General features: G+C 44.4%; 1 protein-coding gene across 7 annotated transcripts in view; it reads left to right on the top strand.

Annotated features, from left to right (window-relative positions):
• The window catches only part of DOCK8 (dedicator of cytokinesis 8), a 228,720-nt gene that overhangs the window by 73,676 nt on the left and 139,402 nt on the right, over nucleotides 1–15,642 (top strand). For all 7 annotated transcript variants that reach the window (XM_086684951.1, XM_086684950.1, XM_086684952.1 and 4 more), the window contains 2 exons: nucleotides 5,687–5,810; nucleotides 10,807–11,019. In XM_086684951.1, the coding sequence (XP_086541077.1) occupies nucleotides 5,687–5,810; nucleotides 10,807–11,019 (337 nt within the window). The remainder of the gene's footprint in view (nucleotides 1–5,686; nucleotides 5,811–10,806; nucleotides 11,020–15,642) is intronic.

The following is a 15,642-nucleotide window of genomic DNA, read 5'->3' as shown; positions in this document are numbered from 1 at the left end:
ATGCACAACTTGGTAAGTAGGACCCACTAGCCGTCTTTATTAGTGTCAGACACCTAACATATATTATTTTCCTTTTATTTTGAAACAAGCTCAAAGTTACACAAAGCTTGGAAGGGCGATACAACGATCTTTTTCCGTCTCCCAAACCACTTGAGGGTAATTTGCCAACCTGGTTCTCCGTGACTGCCGATTACTTTAGTGTGCAATTTCTCTTTTTAAAACTATGGATTCATTTGTGAAAGAGAGAGAGAGAGAGAGCACATGTGTGCATGCACCTGGGTGGGGGAGGGGCAGAGAGAGAGGGAGAGAGAATCCCAAGCAGGCTCTGCGCCTTCAACACAGAGCCCAACGTGGGGCTCGCGCCCACAAACTGTGAGATCATCACCTGAGCTAAAATCCAGAGTCAGAGGCTTAACCAACTGAGCCACGCAGGCGCCCCCCAGGCAATTTTTTTTTTTTTTTTTTAATTTTTTTTTTCAACGTTTATTTATTTTTGGGATAGAGAGAGACAGAGCATGAACGGGGGAGGGGCAGAGAGAGAGGGAGACACAGAATCAGAAACAGGCTCCAGGCTCTGAGCCATCAACCCAGAGCCTGTCGTGGGGCTCGAACTCACGGACCGTGAGATCGTGACCTGGCTGAAGTCGGACGCTCAACCGACTGCGCCACCCAGGCGCCCCCAGGCAATTATTTTTTTATACATAATAATCCCTTCATTTGGATTTGATTGTTATAAAATACTCAATTCCTCATCAAACTTTCAGTTCATTTGTACCAATATCGAATCATAGTTTCCTATTTTGTTCAGTAGGTTTGAATCCAGTTCTCTGGTTTATTTTGATGCTCAGTTTGTCCTCACTTTGACAAGTGTGAATCCCTTCCACTGGCCGCTGTGTCTTTTTTACATGCCCCCAGCCGTCACTGATCACATCCTTGCTTTCTGCCACAGGATATTCCACGCTGATCTAACACTTTCCTTTCCTCACCCCTGGAATCAGTCATTTCTCCAAGCGGCTCTGATTCCTTTTAAGTGGAGAGTGGTACTTAGAAGCCAAGCTGTAGGTGTTGGGTGTGCTCACTGCTATTAAGGTGTTGCTCATCCAATGTGTTCTCAGGGAACAAAGTAGGCCGTGTGTGTGTGTGTGTGTGTGTGTGTGTGTGTGTGTGTGCGTGTGCATGCACGAACATGCACTGGAAGTCACGAGTTCATGTTGATAGATGCAATTCCAGTGTAACATCACAGTATTCATTCTCGTTTTCTTCCTTTCCATATTTTTATCCCTGCTTAGATGGTGAAGCACCTGACTCTTACTGTTCTTAGTATGTTACTTACTTGATCAATCCCCCTGTATGTAACCATTGCCAGCATCACCCCCCATCACCGCACAGTCGCCTTCCTCCTCGTATTCTGGCTCTGACACCCGCAGGCTTCCCCCTCCTGTGTGCATGCCCCTTTTGGCCTCCCCCGATACTTACTGCCAGGCCACCCCTCCACAGAGACACCCTTGGCAGGCTGCTACTCCGGGTGCATGGCCTCCTTGTTCTACTCAGAATGTCTACCCTGTTATCACGTGACAGGATGTTCCAAGGTTGGGCACCCTCCTCGCACCATGTGGTTTCTGATTCTGCATGCCTTTTATATGCGTGCTCTCCTTACCCTCTTTGGCCTTCAACTTCCCATTCTAGGCTTCCTCACTTCCTCCCCTTCCGCCCTCAGGCATGGAGGATGATCTTGTTCTGATAGTTTTAGTGCCGGCTCGTGCAGGAGGGATAGGAAGGGAAGGGAAGGGAAGGGAAAGACGGGAAAGGAGGCATATGTATCGTTTTCCAGTCATCACAACAGGCCTTCGAAATGAGCAGTGTTACTCCCTATGTCACACCTGTGGAAACTGTGGCTCAAAGAGATTATGTCACTTGCCTAGCGAGGGTCTCAGCCGGTAAATAAGGGGACAGCATCTGAACCCAGGTCCTGGACACCAGAGCCAAATTCGGTCCACTCCACACTGCCCCTAAAGAGTATGGTCTTGGGGTGCCTGGGTGGCTCAGTTGGTTAAGCGACTGCCTCTTGATTTGGGCTCAGGTCATGATCTAATGGTTTGTGAGTTCGAGCCCCACGTCAGGATTTGTGCTGATGGTGCAGAGCCTGCTGGGGATTCTCTCTCTCCCTCGCTCTCTGCCCCTCCCCCGCTAATTCTCTCTCTCTCTCTCTCTCTCTCTCTCTCTCTCTCCCTCTCCCTCTCCCTCTCTCTCAAAATAAACTTTAAAAAAAGAGTTTGGTCTTCAAAATATGTTTGGCCTTTGGATGGTTCCCAAATATATGATAACAGCGCTTGGAGAAAAAGAATACAATTCTCTTGGGAAGCGATAGGTTGTGCTCGTTTTAGGAGAATAGTTTTTCTACTGTTCTACTGCTTGGCCTCCTTCCCCATCTCTCTTTTGTCTGCAGATAGGTTCAACAGGAGCATGGCTTTATTTGGCTTAGTTGCCCGCGTAGGGTAATGAGGTTGGGCGTTCTGGTGGCCAGTGGCCCTCAGCCAGCAGTCTCACTACCTACCCGTTGGTGGTTTCTGCCTTCCGTGGCTGGCACTTCTAAAATGAGTCATCTTTACATGCCTGCCAGCCCTTGCCCTCTCCCACAGCCAGCTCTACCCCTGCTGCCACAAGGGAGCTTTGTGGCTTTCTGAGACTTGAAAATGGGGAAGTAGACGCTAAATCTAGAATGAGGAAGGGGAGAAAAGTTTGCTGTGGTTCCAAACACGCAGCCATGGAAAACGGCCATCTTAATGCCTTCCGTCCTCCCAATCCTCAGGGCCGGTGCGTGTCTGGAATTACAGTGTACGTATTGTATATAAGGAACTTTTAATACTATTCAGTGACTCATTTTTGTAATGCCCATTTGTCAGTGTCTTTTGGGTTCATATAAAGGACTCCAGGAAACATTGTAACAAAACAGAGGAGAAAAAAAGAAGAGCAGAGCAAGCATCCATTGGCATAAAATAGCAAAAGATCGATGGCCAAACAATTCTGACTTCTCCCAGATTTAAGCATCTTTAGGAGAAAATTGATTAGAACGTTTCCGGATACATTGTATGAACTTTTTATCACAAAATCTCAAAGCCGGGCAAGTATCTTAGAGTTCACCTCATGTTTATGCCTCACCTGTGAAGAAACAGAGGCACTGGGAGGAGTGATTGAGGATGATGGGGGCAGATGCATGGCTGTAGTTGTGTGTGTGCATTGTGTGTGTGTGTGTGCGCATGTGGGTTGTTACCTGTCAGTGAACACTAAGATAAGTGCACCTTAGGAGACAAGAAAGAAAGCTAAGGCAGATACGGTTCTGGTTGCCAAAGCACACAAGGTCTTAAGTTAGGCTGCTTCCTGATTTTTATTTCTGTGGCCTGAGCAGGTGGCCTTATGAGGAGACATGTGACACTGAACCTTTGGCATCAGTTCTCTCTGGAGTGTATAAGTCCCAAGAAGGTCAAAGGGCAGATACCAAAGTGTGAAATTTGTGTTTTAATTCACTGTTCGTATTAGATTTTAGAATTACTTTTTTTAGTGTTTATTTATTTTTGAGAGAGAGACAGAGACAGAGCACAAATGGGGCAGGGGCAGAGAGAGAGAGAGAGACAGAATCCAAAGCAGGCTCAAGGCTCTGAGCTGTCAGCACAGAGCCTGATGCAGGGCTTGAACCCACAAACCGTGAGATCATGACCAGAGCTGAAGCCGGACACTTAACCTATTGAGCCACCCAGGTGCCTCTAGTTAATTCCTTTGGGAATTTTTCCCCTTAAAATTGGATTCTGCAGGGAAAATAATCGCAGATTCAGTGTGTTATAATTACAAGAGGAATCTTAGGATTCCACTCACTCCCTATTTACCACTATTTTGGGTTGGGTGCATTTTCCACAGGACATTATATTACATGTAAGTTTTTCTTTGAACCCTTAGAGTAAAAAAAAAAAAAAAATTGTGCACTGGTTACCCATCCAACACCCACTTGGATATCCCTAAGTTTCTATTGATGAGAATAATTTTTAAGAAGCTAACAGGTTTATGAAATCCTATGTAAGGCTCTCTCTCTCTCAAAGATCTTCCGTTCACAGAAAGTAAATATTATAAAATAAATCTTGCTCACACATGTATCTGCTCTTCTCAACACTACCATTTGCACACTTAGAGCAACTGGGACCAAAATCATTTTCTTAAATATTTTAAGTACTTAGTACTTCTGGGGCATTGTTTGAAGGGGTCCCCCAGAAGACGTTTTGGGAATTGATGTCTATGAACAATATATTTTAAATTTCATTTCTTTGGTTGGTGTTTAGGAATTCCAAACCAGAAATTATTCTGGATATTTCTCTTGAAATCTTTTCTAAATGTTTAGTCTTACTTCCTTATTCAGAGTGTACCTTACTCATTGACTTATTTTTTTTTCAGTTCCCAATTTAGCCTGCTGGTCACCCAGCCCTGTCGATACAGGTTTAGATCGGGGCAATGCAAGTGGCCAATGCAAGGGGCAATGCAAGAGACACTAACGATGACCATTTATAGTAAACTTTGACTTGAGTTCGTCACCATACCCATCTTGTGTGTCTTCTACGCTATTCCTTGTCTCCTTTCACTCAAAACAAATTGCTTGTCTTTAGAGCACAATAAAATCGAAGGACAGAGCTGTTCTCCCAGCAGACAACACTGGGACATCTCATTTTTTTCTTTAATTAGCTTAATCAACTAAAATTTATTGACTACCAGCTCTGTGCATAACCCAACACTTCATCCCTCCCAAAGAGTTATAGACTCTGTATTTGGATCATTGCTGGTAGCTCTCCCACATTTCCTGCTTAACCTGTCTGCCATTTGATCGGCCTAATAAATCCTAACTCATTTCATATCCTTTAACCACCCTGCTCAGGGGGGTTTCGAATAGTGTGAGAAATCAAACAAAATGGCGGCGTGGTTGTGCAGTTGACTTTGCAGCCTGTTTTCCAAGAAGACTCTGAGTCAGAAAAATGGGGAAAAGGCATGCTGGTTTCTATAGTTATTATTTGACAACTCCTATCTGTTGCCTTTTGCATGGTGGTCTCATTTCTTTCTCCAGTGACAGTGGTAGCCATTATATTTTAAACCCTTTTCATAGCTAGACATTTTTGAAACACAATCTTAATGGAGTGCGTGGAGTGGAGATTGAGAATATTAGCAAGGATTTTTAGCATGTACGTCATTTATCTCTTCTTTTTCTTAACCACGTCCTGCCTTTTTCATTCATCATTAAGAACACTGATGGGGACATTAAACGTTTTCCTCTATTTTTATCTTCAAACGATCTTTATTTGCTGCTCTGCACATTGCTAGATTTATTCCAGCCTCTTAACACTGGGGTCATAGTTTAGCGTCAGCTCGTTGCCAAATGCCCCGCAGCTGAATGACCACACCTCCGAAGTGGCATTTTCCCAGACCATTCCTGCCTTTAATAATGAGCCAGCCAGGAGGCAAGTCTGCCTCTCATTACAGCGCAGCTTTGTATTAGGCCTGGTGCATAATTAGATGTGAGGAATTACAATCGGTCTCTCTTTGCAAGATCTTTCAGTGCCCTGTGTACGCTTAAGCCATTACTTTTGTTTTGAATCTAATATGTTTGCATCCCTCTCTCTCTCTCCAAATGATATAATAACAACCATAAAAGAAACCAAGGAAGTGCGGAGATTTGCAGCTTTAAAAAGACCGGATCCCGAAGAGATTTTCACAAGACACTTCAGAAACAGACGTTTGAGTCAGAGTCCTTGGAGAACAGTGAACCCAGCGCGCAGGTATTTTCTGTCAACAAACATGGTTACCAGGTTACCGGTCTGATCTGCCCAGGGCATGCTGTTGATGTTTTAACTAGAAAAAAGGCTAGAGACTCAGAGAATGTCAGAGTAGGAGGGACGCTACCATCTGAGTCAGGGATTTCTGTTTTTCAAACCTGTTTGTAGCTACAGAAGTTGCTGTTCAAATGAGAACCCACAAGTTCAATAATGAAAATACATAAAAGCGGAGGGAGGGTGCCCACGGAGCCCACCCCTGTTACAATTCCTGAGGACACCCAGGGGCGTCCCTAGGGCAGGCTGCGTGCAGAATGAGTGAAAGCCAGACTGCCTGGGTTCTCTGGTTTTGCCACATACTCACTCTGTTGCCCCAGACAGGATAATTTACCTCCCTGGGCTTAGGTTTCCTCCCCTGGGAAACAAGGATGATAACAAAGCCATCTTTCATATTATAATTTTTACTTTTATCTTCTGGTTCCATTACATTTTTTTGAGTTCATTTTAAAACTAATTGTGTGTAAGTAAGTTATATCAGCTGTACATTGCATTTCAGGATGGGAAAGGAAAAATTAGGAAATATTTACCTTAGAAAGGAGTGTTGGGTATGGGGACCCAATGGCATAAATGAAATAGCGCCTTAGAGGACATGCTCTCTGACCATCTTGGTCAACTGTTGTGTGATCTTGGAGGAGTCATGTTCTTACCCGAGTCTACTCTATGGGAAATGACGGTCTCTTCACTTGGTCTCTTCTCATTTTAAATCACAGCTCCCTGACTTTGACACTAGTTTGGGTTTGAGAATATCTGGACCCTTTGGGAAGAAATGGAAGCACCTGAACTAACTGGGCAAAGTTAATATTTGGAATCTGGAACAGTCTATTGAATGTATTTGAATAATTTCTCTAGAGAAGGACAGTCATAGTTGACTGGAAAGATCGAGAACTCAGGCAGGGATTCTGTGGAGGAATAGTTGAGCATATATATTTTGTGCATCTATTAAAATTATGGAGCAGTTGAAATCTTAGAAGAGAATTTTGAAAATATGTTAATGTTAAACCACAATCAAGAATCGAAATTTAGAACACTGATGGGGAATCAAAATTTTGAATTTGGTAGGAAAAAGATGCCTACAGAAACACAGAAGGCATTGTCTTTGGGTACTAGAACTCCCTTAACTTCTTAAAAAGTATTATTTTCTCAATTTTACACAGTTTCTCTAACAAGTACTTGTTACTTATTTAAGGGAAGCTAACTGTCTTAGTCACTTTGGGCTGTGTAATAGACTACCATAGACCGGGGTAGCTAAAACACCAGACATTTGTTTCTTATAGTTCAGAGAGGGGGAAGTCCAAGATCAAGGTGCTGGCTGATTTGGTTCCTGACGAGAGCCCTCTTCCTGGTTTGCAGACACCTTTTGATGTATCTCCACAAAGTGGAGACCAAGAGAGAGGAAACAAACTCTCCCGTGTCTTTTCTCAGAAGGGCACTAATCACATTCAGTAAGGCCCCAGATTCAAGACCTCATCACCTCCCAAAGGTCCTACCTCCCAACTGGGACTTGCAATTTCAACATAAGAATTTTTCAGGGACACACACGTTCAAGTCCGTAACGCTAATGACAATAACAGCTAGTCACTAACACATGGGGTCTTTTGACTATTCAATGAGTTAATTTGTGTGAAGCATTCAGGACAATACGAGCTCACACTTAGTGCCCGACACAGGCTAAGTAAAGAGTCACAAAAGAACAAAAAGTGTATAATTCCCCATGTGTGAGGTCCCCAGAGTAGTCAGATTCCTAGAGACAGAACATAGAATGGCAGTTGCCAGGGGCTGTAGGAAGAGGAAGAAATGGAAATGACTGTTTAAGGGGACAGAGTTGCAGCACAGATGGGTACAGGTGAAGAGTTCTGGAGACTGGTTGTACAAGAGTGTGACTGTCCTTCACCCTGCTGAGCTGTACGCTAAAAAATGATTAACATGGTAAATTTCATGTAGATTTACCACAGGTAAAAATTTTTTTAGAAAGCCGGTGCTCTATTCCAACTTGTATAGGTGTGAAAAACAAAGGGGAAGAAATGTGTCTGCGTTTCTATATATAGGGCGTTTTCTGAACTGGTATAGCTTTCAGCTTGGCTCTCATTATAAGCATCTCACCGTGCTGAATGACTAGACAGTTCTAAAATACTACCTGGTTTTCAAACCACGTGGTCTCTACAGCCAAGCTCACTGCTTTATCTGAGCTCTACCTAGGAATCAGCCAGCAGTTCCAGTACTGAATATGGTGGGCTTCCTCAAGCATGGAATACCAGTGCTCTGTGGGGGATTTTTAAGAGATTTTTCACTGGTAATTTTGACTAAATTCAATTTTTTTTAAGTTTATTTATTTTGAGGGAGAGAGAGAGAGAATCCCAAGCAGGCTCCCCGCTGTCAGCACAGAGCTGGGCGCGGGGCTGGAACTCCTGAACCGTGAGATCACGACTGGAGCCGAAACCAAGAGTCGGACGCTTAACCGACTGAGCCACCCCAGTGCCCCGACCTTGTCTTGGTCACCTATCAGATACGCCACCCCAGATATCTTAACAACAAGAAAATATAACCGAGGGAATTGGTTAAACAGGTTTTGGAGGACCCGGAGAACCGAACAGGAAAATCGAAGTCCGACAGAAGCTTTAGGTGCAGGAAGCAGCATGTCACCCTGGGGCTGGGGCCTAGGGCAGTGGCTCTAATCCTGGAGTTCACTGCAATCCCCTGGAGGGCTTGTTCGAACTCAGATGGCTAGGCCCCACCCTGGAGTTTCTGATTCACTAGTTCTGGGCGGGTGGCACTCAATAATTCGATTTCTAATTAGCATTTCCCAGGAGGTCCCAAGACCACATTCAAGAACTGGGGGTCTCGTGGGAAGAGTTTGGAGTTTCCAGAACCTAAAAACTCTGAAGAGTAACTTTGGAGCTGGGACTCAAATCCCTGGGGAGGGGGCGGGACCTAGCTGTGGGGAGTATTTCCGGATCTCGGAGGAAAAACCCCACAGGGTCAGGGAGTCTGGACTCTGACCTCTTAGACGTGGGACTGTCCACCTGGTGCTGGTACCTCCAAGGAGGTGAGATGAAGATGGTTCTAGAAGTGCCCAAAGAGGCCGAAAGCCAGAACCAACTGCCACTACCGAAGTGTGAGGAAATGCAAGCAAAGAGGGAGGAGGGAGTCCCTTCTCCCCGCTCCAGCCAGCCAGTCCCCCTATAGCGCCCCCTCCTGGCGGAACCCAAAGGGAGCCGTGGCAAAGCCGAGATGTAGCTTGCTGAGTGCCAGAGTATAAAATTGAAAGCTGAGAGAGGATAGGCAAATTACCAACACCCCCATGAAGCACCCTCGTTCAGCGTACTCACTGCACTCAACTAAGTCCTCAGCTGGGTTGTGGAGTCAAGTTACGCAAAAGTTGTATGGTTTTCAGTATTAGACTAATACTCACCGTGCAGAGATGCTCAGGCAGGGAGACAACCGGCAACATCATCCACGTCACTGCCATTTTTGGCACCTTCTGAGTGGAATGGTGAGGCCAGGTGCCTGAATACGTAGGTGCAATATATACATGGTACAACTCCGTGGTACACATAGATTTCATAAAAATTAGATCATATTATACCTAATATTGTATGCCCTCCGTTGTCATATTAACAATACACCATACTGCGACCGTCTTTCTCTTCCAACGAATACGTGTTTCTTGGGTTTTCTTCAAATGGTTACATACATTCCCTCGGATGCAAGGTCCAGAATCTCTGAATGCTTCCTCTTTGGGGGACATTTAGATTGTTTCTCTTATTTTGTTGCTATAAACAATGTTCAAGAGATGCTCTTGTCCTCACAGTCCTTGCTGACTTGTCCAGTTTATGCCCTTAGAATACATTATGGACATCATATATATTTCTTGATGTCCTTTTAAAGAAACTTGGTAAATTCACATCCTTTTCCCAAGGCTCTCATAAATTCTAAGCCAAAGAAGTATCAATGATTAAAGTACTAATATTGATTATTGCTAGCACAGTTAGGTCAAATTTATGATCTAGCAGAGTAGAATTTCTGTAAGGTCAATGTTTGCCACAAAAAGTATACATTGTAGACATTGTACAGTACCAGGTCCATTTTTTTTAGAACTTTAGGATAACATTTTACCATTAATTTTACAGATGTTTGTAATAGTTCCATCTGCATTCTTACCACGTATCATTAATTATGGTTGTCAAGGCTTTGCCAAATCTTTGGCTGCGTTTGCAATTCCCCGTCACTGAAACGTTCCTAATGGAATAAAGCATCTGCTTGTGAATGCTTTACGACTTTTTTCAAACACACTGCAGCTAAAAGTGGACACTACTTGACTGGCAAATGCTTTCCTGCTTTTTGTCCTGGTTCATATTGCCCTAACTGTTACTAAAGCCCTGTGGAAGTGTGTTCCCACCCCCACATCTCTGTCTTTGGAAGCATAATATTGAGTGTGGGAATTTATATGAGGTTTAATTTGGAAGGCTTCTCATACAACCTCTCATTTTCAGTTTCAGAAGCCAAGTTCTGGAGTTGAGATTAGGCCAGGATCCCTCTATGCCCCAGTCCAGCCCCCTTTCTATTATATGTTATTCCATTTCTTTTCTGCTTGAGCGTGAGACCTCAGTGAGGTTCCCAAGAGACTTGGCTCCCACCTCCAGAAAAGAACATGGCCCCAGAACTAACAGGAACACCGTGCTGTGGTCAAACCTTTCCTCAAGGACCAGTGTATACACATCCGATGAGTAAATTACCTGCTTCCAGGTGGGAAGGAGACGTTTCATTTTAGGATATTCCGACCAGGAGGCTAAGATGTGATTGCTGTCAAACCCCCAGTTTGCTCAGAAGCCACCTGAGGCGTGACTCTGCAATCCCACGTTGGAGCAGGGGTCTGACATCCCAGATGCTTCCGGACTCACTTGAGACCCGCAGTCTCTCTCACAAGATGTGTCTTTTCTCGCAGGCACGCCCCCGCCACTTAAATGTGCTGTGTGACGTGTCCGGGAAAGGTCCCCTCACCGCGTGTGGCTTCGACCTCCGCAGCCTGCAGCCTGACCAGCGGCTGGAGAACCTCCTGCAGCACGTGAGTGCTGAGGACTTCGAGAAGCAGAATGAGGAGGCCCGGAGGACCAATCGGCAGGCAGAGCTCTTTGCCTTGTACCCAGCGGTGGACGAGGTGGGTGCGGCCATCTCCATGTGTGAACTGCAGTGGGGACACAGGGGCTCCAGGAAACTACTGTTGTCCGTCATTACTCTATAGCAGTGCCAGAAGGCCCGACGGTATGATTTCTGGGCTGTTCTTTTTACCAGAACAGGCCTGTGGAAGAGCAAAACCAGTTATCGATCAAGCTTACAAATGAGGTTCCGACAATAGCAAACAGGATTTCCATAGCTCTTAACAAAACGCTTTCACTGATAACATCTCATTTAACCTTCAGAACATTTTACGGTCTGCATGCAGTAACCTCACGCAGTGAGTCAAACCATTCAGTGATTTGGGGATCTGTTTTGCCATTAATCCATCAAGGCGTGTTACTTAAACTTTAGTGTTCTTTTTTTTTTTTTAATGTTTATTTTATTTGTTTATTTTGAGAGAGCGCGCATGAGCAGGGGAGGGGCAGAGAGAGGGGAGAGAGAATCCCAAGTAGGCTTTGCGCCGTCAGCTCGGGGCCCAATATGGGGCTCAAGCTCACAAACCATGAGATCGTGACCCGAGCTGAAGTCAAGAGTCGGACACTTAACCGACTGAGCCACCCACGCGCCCCTAAGCTTTGGTGTTCGTAAGTGTTTTGTTAAAATATTTTTAAAAATAATGTCTGTAGGGCCGCCTGGGTGGCTCAGTCAGTTAAGCGCTCAACTTGGGCTCAGGTCATGACCTCGCGGTCCGTGAGTTCGAGCCCCACGTTGGGCTCTGTGCTGACAGCTCAGAGCCTGGAACCTGCTTCAGGTTCTGTGTCTCCCTCTCTCTCTGCTTCTCCCCTGCTCATGCTCTGTCTGTCTCTGTTTCTCAAAACTAAATAAACATTAAAAAAAATTTTTTTTTCAACATTTATTTATTTTTGGGACAGAGAGAGACAGAGCATGAACAGGGGAGGGGCAGAGAGAGAGGGAGACACAGAATCGGAAACAGGCTCCAGGCTCTGAGCCATCAACCCAGAGCCTGACATGGGGCTCGAACTCACGGACCGCGAGATCGTGACCTGGCTGAAGTCGGACGCTTAACCAACTGCGCCACCCAGGCGCCCCTTAAAAAAATTTTTTAAGAAAGAAAGAAAGAAAGAGAAAGAGAAAGAAAGAAAGAGAAAGAAAGAAAGAAAGAAAGAAAGAAAGAAAGAGAAAGAAAGAAAGAAAAGAAAGGAAAGAAAGAGAAAGAGAAAGAAAGGAAAGAAAGAAAGAAAGAAAGAAAGAAAGAAAGAAAGAAAGAAAGAAAGAAAAGGAAGGGAGGGAGGAAGGAAGGAAGGAAGAGAGAGAGAGAAAGAAAAGAAAGAAAGAAAGAAAGAAAGAAAGAAAGAAAGAAAGAAAGAAAGAAAGAAAGAGAAAAATAATCTCTGTGAACAGCCTGAAGAGAATTGCTTTGAAAACATTCTGGCCAAAAGTGATCATAGCTGTGCTCTTAATGCGTAGAACTTCAGAACCTTGATTGTCCACTTCTTTATATATCAGAGCTGATGAGAACAGTGTGATAATTTAGGCTTTACCTGTGTCATCCCCAGGGGGTGCTTCAGATGGGCTGAGAAATGACCGTCCTCCAAGCCTGTTCAGGCTCCTTATACTTTATATGAGGCTCTCAGTCTTGCCTCCGCATGCCGGAATGTCCGCTACTGGCTCGCGCCAAAACTGGCTACAGCAATATCTCCGTGGTCCAAATTTTATTCAAAGTTCTGTTGCAAAATATATGATTTGGGGGGCATTTTTGCCTAAAAGATACACTGTCCATCCATGCCTCTAAATGTTTTAAATTTAATTTTTGGATCAAGCAAGAAGACCATTAGGGAGCCTGGTTCTTTTTTTTTTTTTTTTTTTTTTTTTAATGTTTATTTATTTATTTTAAAAGAGAGAGAGAGTGCACGCATGTGAGTGGAGGAGGGGCAGAGAGGGAGAGAATCTCAAGCAGGTTCCATGCTTAGCATGGAACCTGACGTGGGGCTTAATCCCATGAACCTTGAGATCATGACCTGAGCTGAAATTAAGACTTGGTCCCTCAACTGAATGGTTCACCCAGGTGCCCCTAGGGAGCTTGATTCTTAAACCTTTTGAAGCCCCCACCCCTGGGTATTGTGACTGCTGACTTGCCCTTCTATGAGTTTACCAATGGTCAGCGGAAAGGACAGGAAAGCAGACATCTGTCATGAGATAGGATATCGTGTGTACTGTGCAAATATCATTGAGGACACTGACCTCATCCTACGCCTCAGTGAGGACCCGGAGGGAAAGTGTCTCGCAGGCCTTCAGACAGAGAAGAGTTCGCGTCCACTGGGGAAACGCAAACACAGGAGACATGTGCGTGTCTTGTCATTGGCTCTCCTGGATTCATTACTTAGGGTCAAATTTCTGTTCATCACTACTAAATCTAGCGGCTTACTTATTGGTGTCCTGAATTATATTCAGCTTTCTTTCCTTCTTTTTTTAAATTTACTTTTACTTTTTTAAATGTTTATTCATTTTTGAGAGAGAGAGAGAGAGAGAGAGCGTGCACGTGCACGCACATGAGCAGGGGAGGGGCAGAGGGAGACAGAGAATCTGAAGCAGGCTCCAGGATCTGAGCTGTCAGCACAGAGCCCAACACGGGGCTCAAACTCACAAACCGTGAGATCATGACCTGAACTGAAGTCAAATGCTCAGCCGACTGAGCCACCCAAACACCCCTTCCTTCTTTCCTTCTTATCTTTATTTCCCAACCATCTTGGTTTTCTCATCTCTTGATTTATTTTCAGTGGCCTCAAATTCCTTTTCTGAATGAGGCAGATTACAAACAAAAATGAATGATGTGGGCAGCCTTATTGCCTCCGTTCTTGAGATTGCAAAGTAAGAGTCAGAGAGGTAAAGGGACTTGTTCAAGATTCAGCAGGCAGGTGAAATGCAGAATGGAGCTCCTAGCCCATTAACCCCAAATCTTATGTTTGCCTATTTATCTATCTACATATGACTGCCTGGTAAATTAGCATACGTAACTGAAACCCCGAGATGATATCAGCAACCACATTCTATCTCATACCTTTTCAGTTTCCATGGGAAACTTTAAAACTTATTACCAGTGTTAAATATGACCTTCACATGCATTCTTTTTCCTCCAAGTTCCATGCTGGGGGTGCCACTATGTAAGAAAGAGTCCCAAAGTGGACATCAGGAGAGAGAAAACAATTTGAAAGGGGGGCGGGAGAACATGTCCAGTGAGGCAGCGGCTCATTGGAGTCCCCCTCGTGGGATTACACGGGAGGGTGTCCAGTCCCACATTGAGTGCAAGAATGAGTTACAGACTGTGTTGAAGGCGCTTTGTTTCATGGTCTTTGAAACAATGCAGAAACTTGATTAGGACGGAGAGTTATGATCTAGCAGAGGCCCTAATGGGCCTGCTTTATTGAGTGGAGAGGAATGCTTTGTAATTAGTGTGCCAATTATTTGTAAATTGGTATGTCTACAGTGCTGGAGGGCCCCTAGACCAGCCTTTAATATTTTGAAGCTCATACACCCAGAGGTTGCATTTGCCCTTGTAATTTGCACTTTCTCCAAAGGTAGCCCTGTGGAAGAAAGGTAAATTTCTGGCTCCCATGAAGTAATCACACATGCTGATTTCTTTTGAAAGCACATTAATTAAACTATTTAATATTACCATTACTTTATTTCTTGGTGAGGAGAATTAGAAGAGAGGTGGACCATTATATCCCAATTATGACTGAGCCTGCAGGAGAAGCAAAAGTAGAATGCAACCATTACACTTCTTTTTTTTTTTTTAATGTTTATTTATTTTTGAGAGAGAGAGAGAGAGATGGAGCATGAGCAGGGAAGGGGCAGAGAAAGAGGGAGACACAGAATCTGTCAGAATCAGGCTCCAGGCTCCAAGCTGTCAGCGCAGAACCCAATGCGGGGCTTGAACTCACGAACCGTGAGATCATGACCAGAACCAAAGTCCCACACTTAACTAACTGAGCCACCCAGGTGCCCCACAACCACTAAGCTTCTATGAGGCATGTTTGTTCCCTGATTCATTGTGGGTTCTGTAAAAGGTATCCTATGTGTTGGTCCCTAAAACCATGCCACTATACTCTAAATCGCAGAAGAGTTTGCATTCAGACTCTTGAGGCTGCAAGTGACAGAGCCCAGTTAAAAACCAATTAAGAAGAAAAGTAGTGGGGGCTCAGGTGATGAGATCACAGGCAGGCAGAGTTAGAGTTGGCCCCAGGATCCGTTGGGTCAGCTGATGGAAGAACATCTCTCATACTGTCTCTTACTCTCTTACTGTCTCTCCCCCCATTTCTTTCTCTCTAAATAAACACACACACACACACACACACACACACACACTCAGCAAGATAGAACAACAAACATCCTCTAAAGCTTCATATTTTCTCTTCTCCTCCTTTGCAAGCTAGTTCCTACTGCAGACAACTATAACACTTAAGAAATGCATGTAGACTAGAAGAGGCTTAGGAAAGACATCAATATGTAGACCTTGTTTAGATCGTGATTTAACAAACTAGCTGCAAAACACACACACACACACCAAAATGGATACGTTTGGGGGAAATTTGGAACTGACTAAATACGCAGCATTGATAAGAAATTACTGTTAATTCTTAAG

This window comes from Puma concolor, chromosome D4 (genome assembly GCF_028749965.1).
Source record: "Puma concolor isolate L17-30 chromosome D4, mPumCon1.1.hap2, whole genome shotgun sequence".
Taxonomy (NCBI): domain Eukaryota; kingdom Metazoa; phylum Chordata; class Mammalia; order Carnivora; family Felidae; genus Puma; species Puma concolor.
Note: the sequence above shows the minus strand (reverse complement) of the source record. Positions and strands in the feature narration are given on the sequence as shown.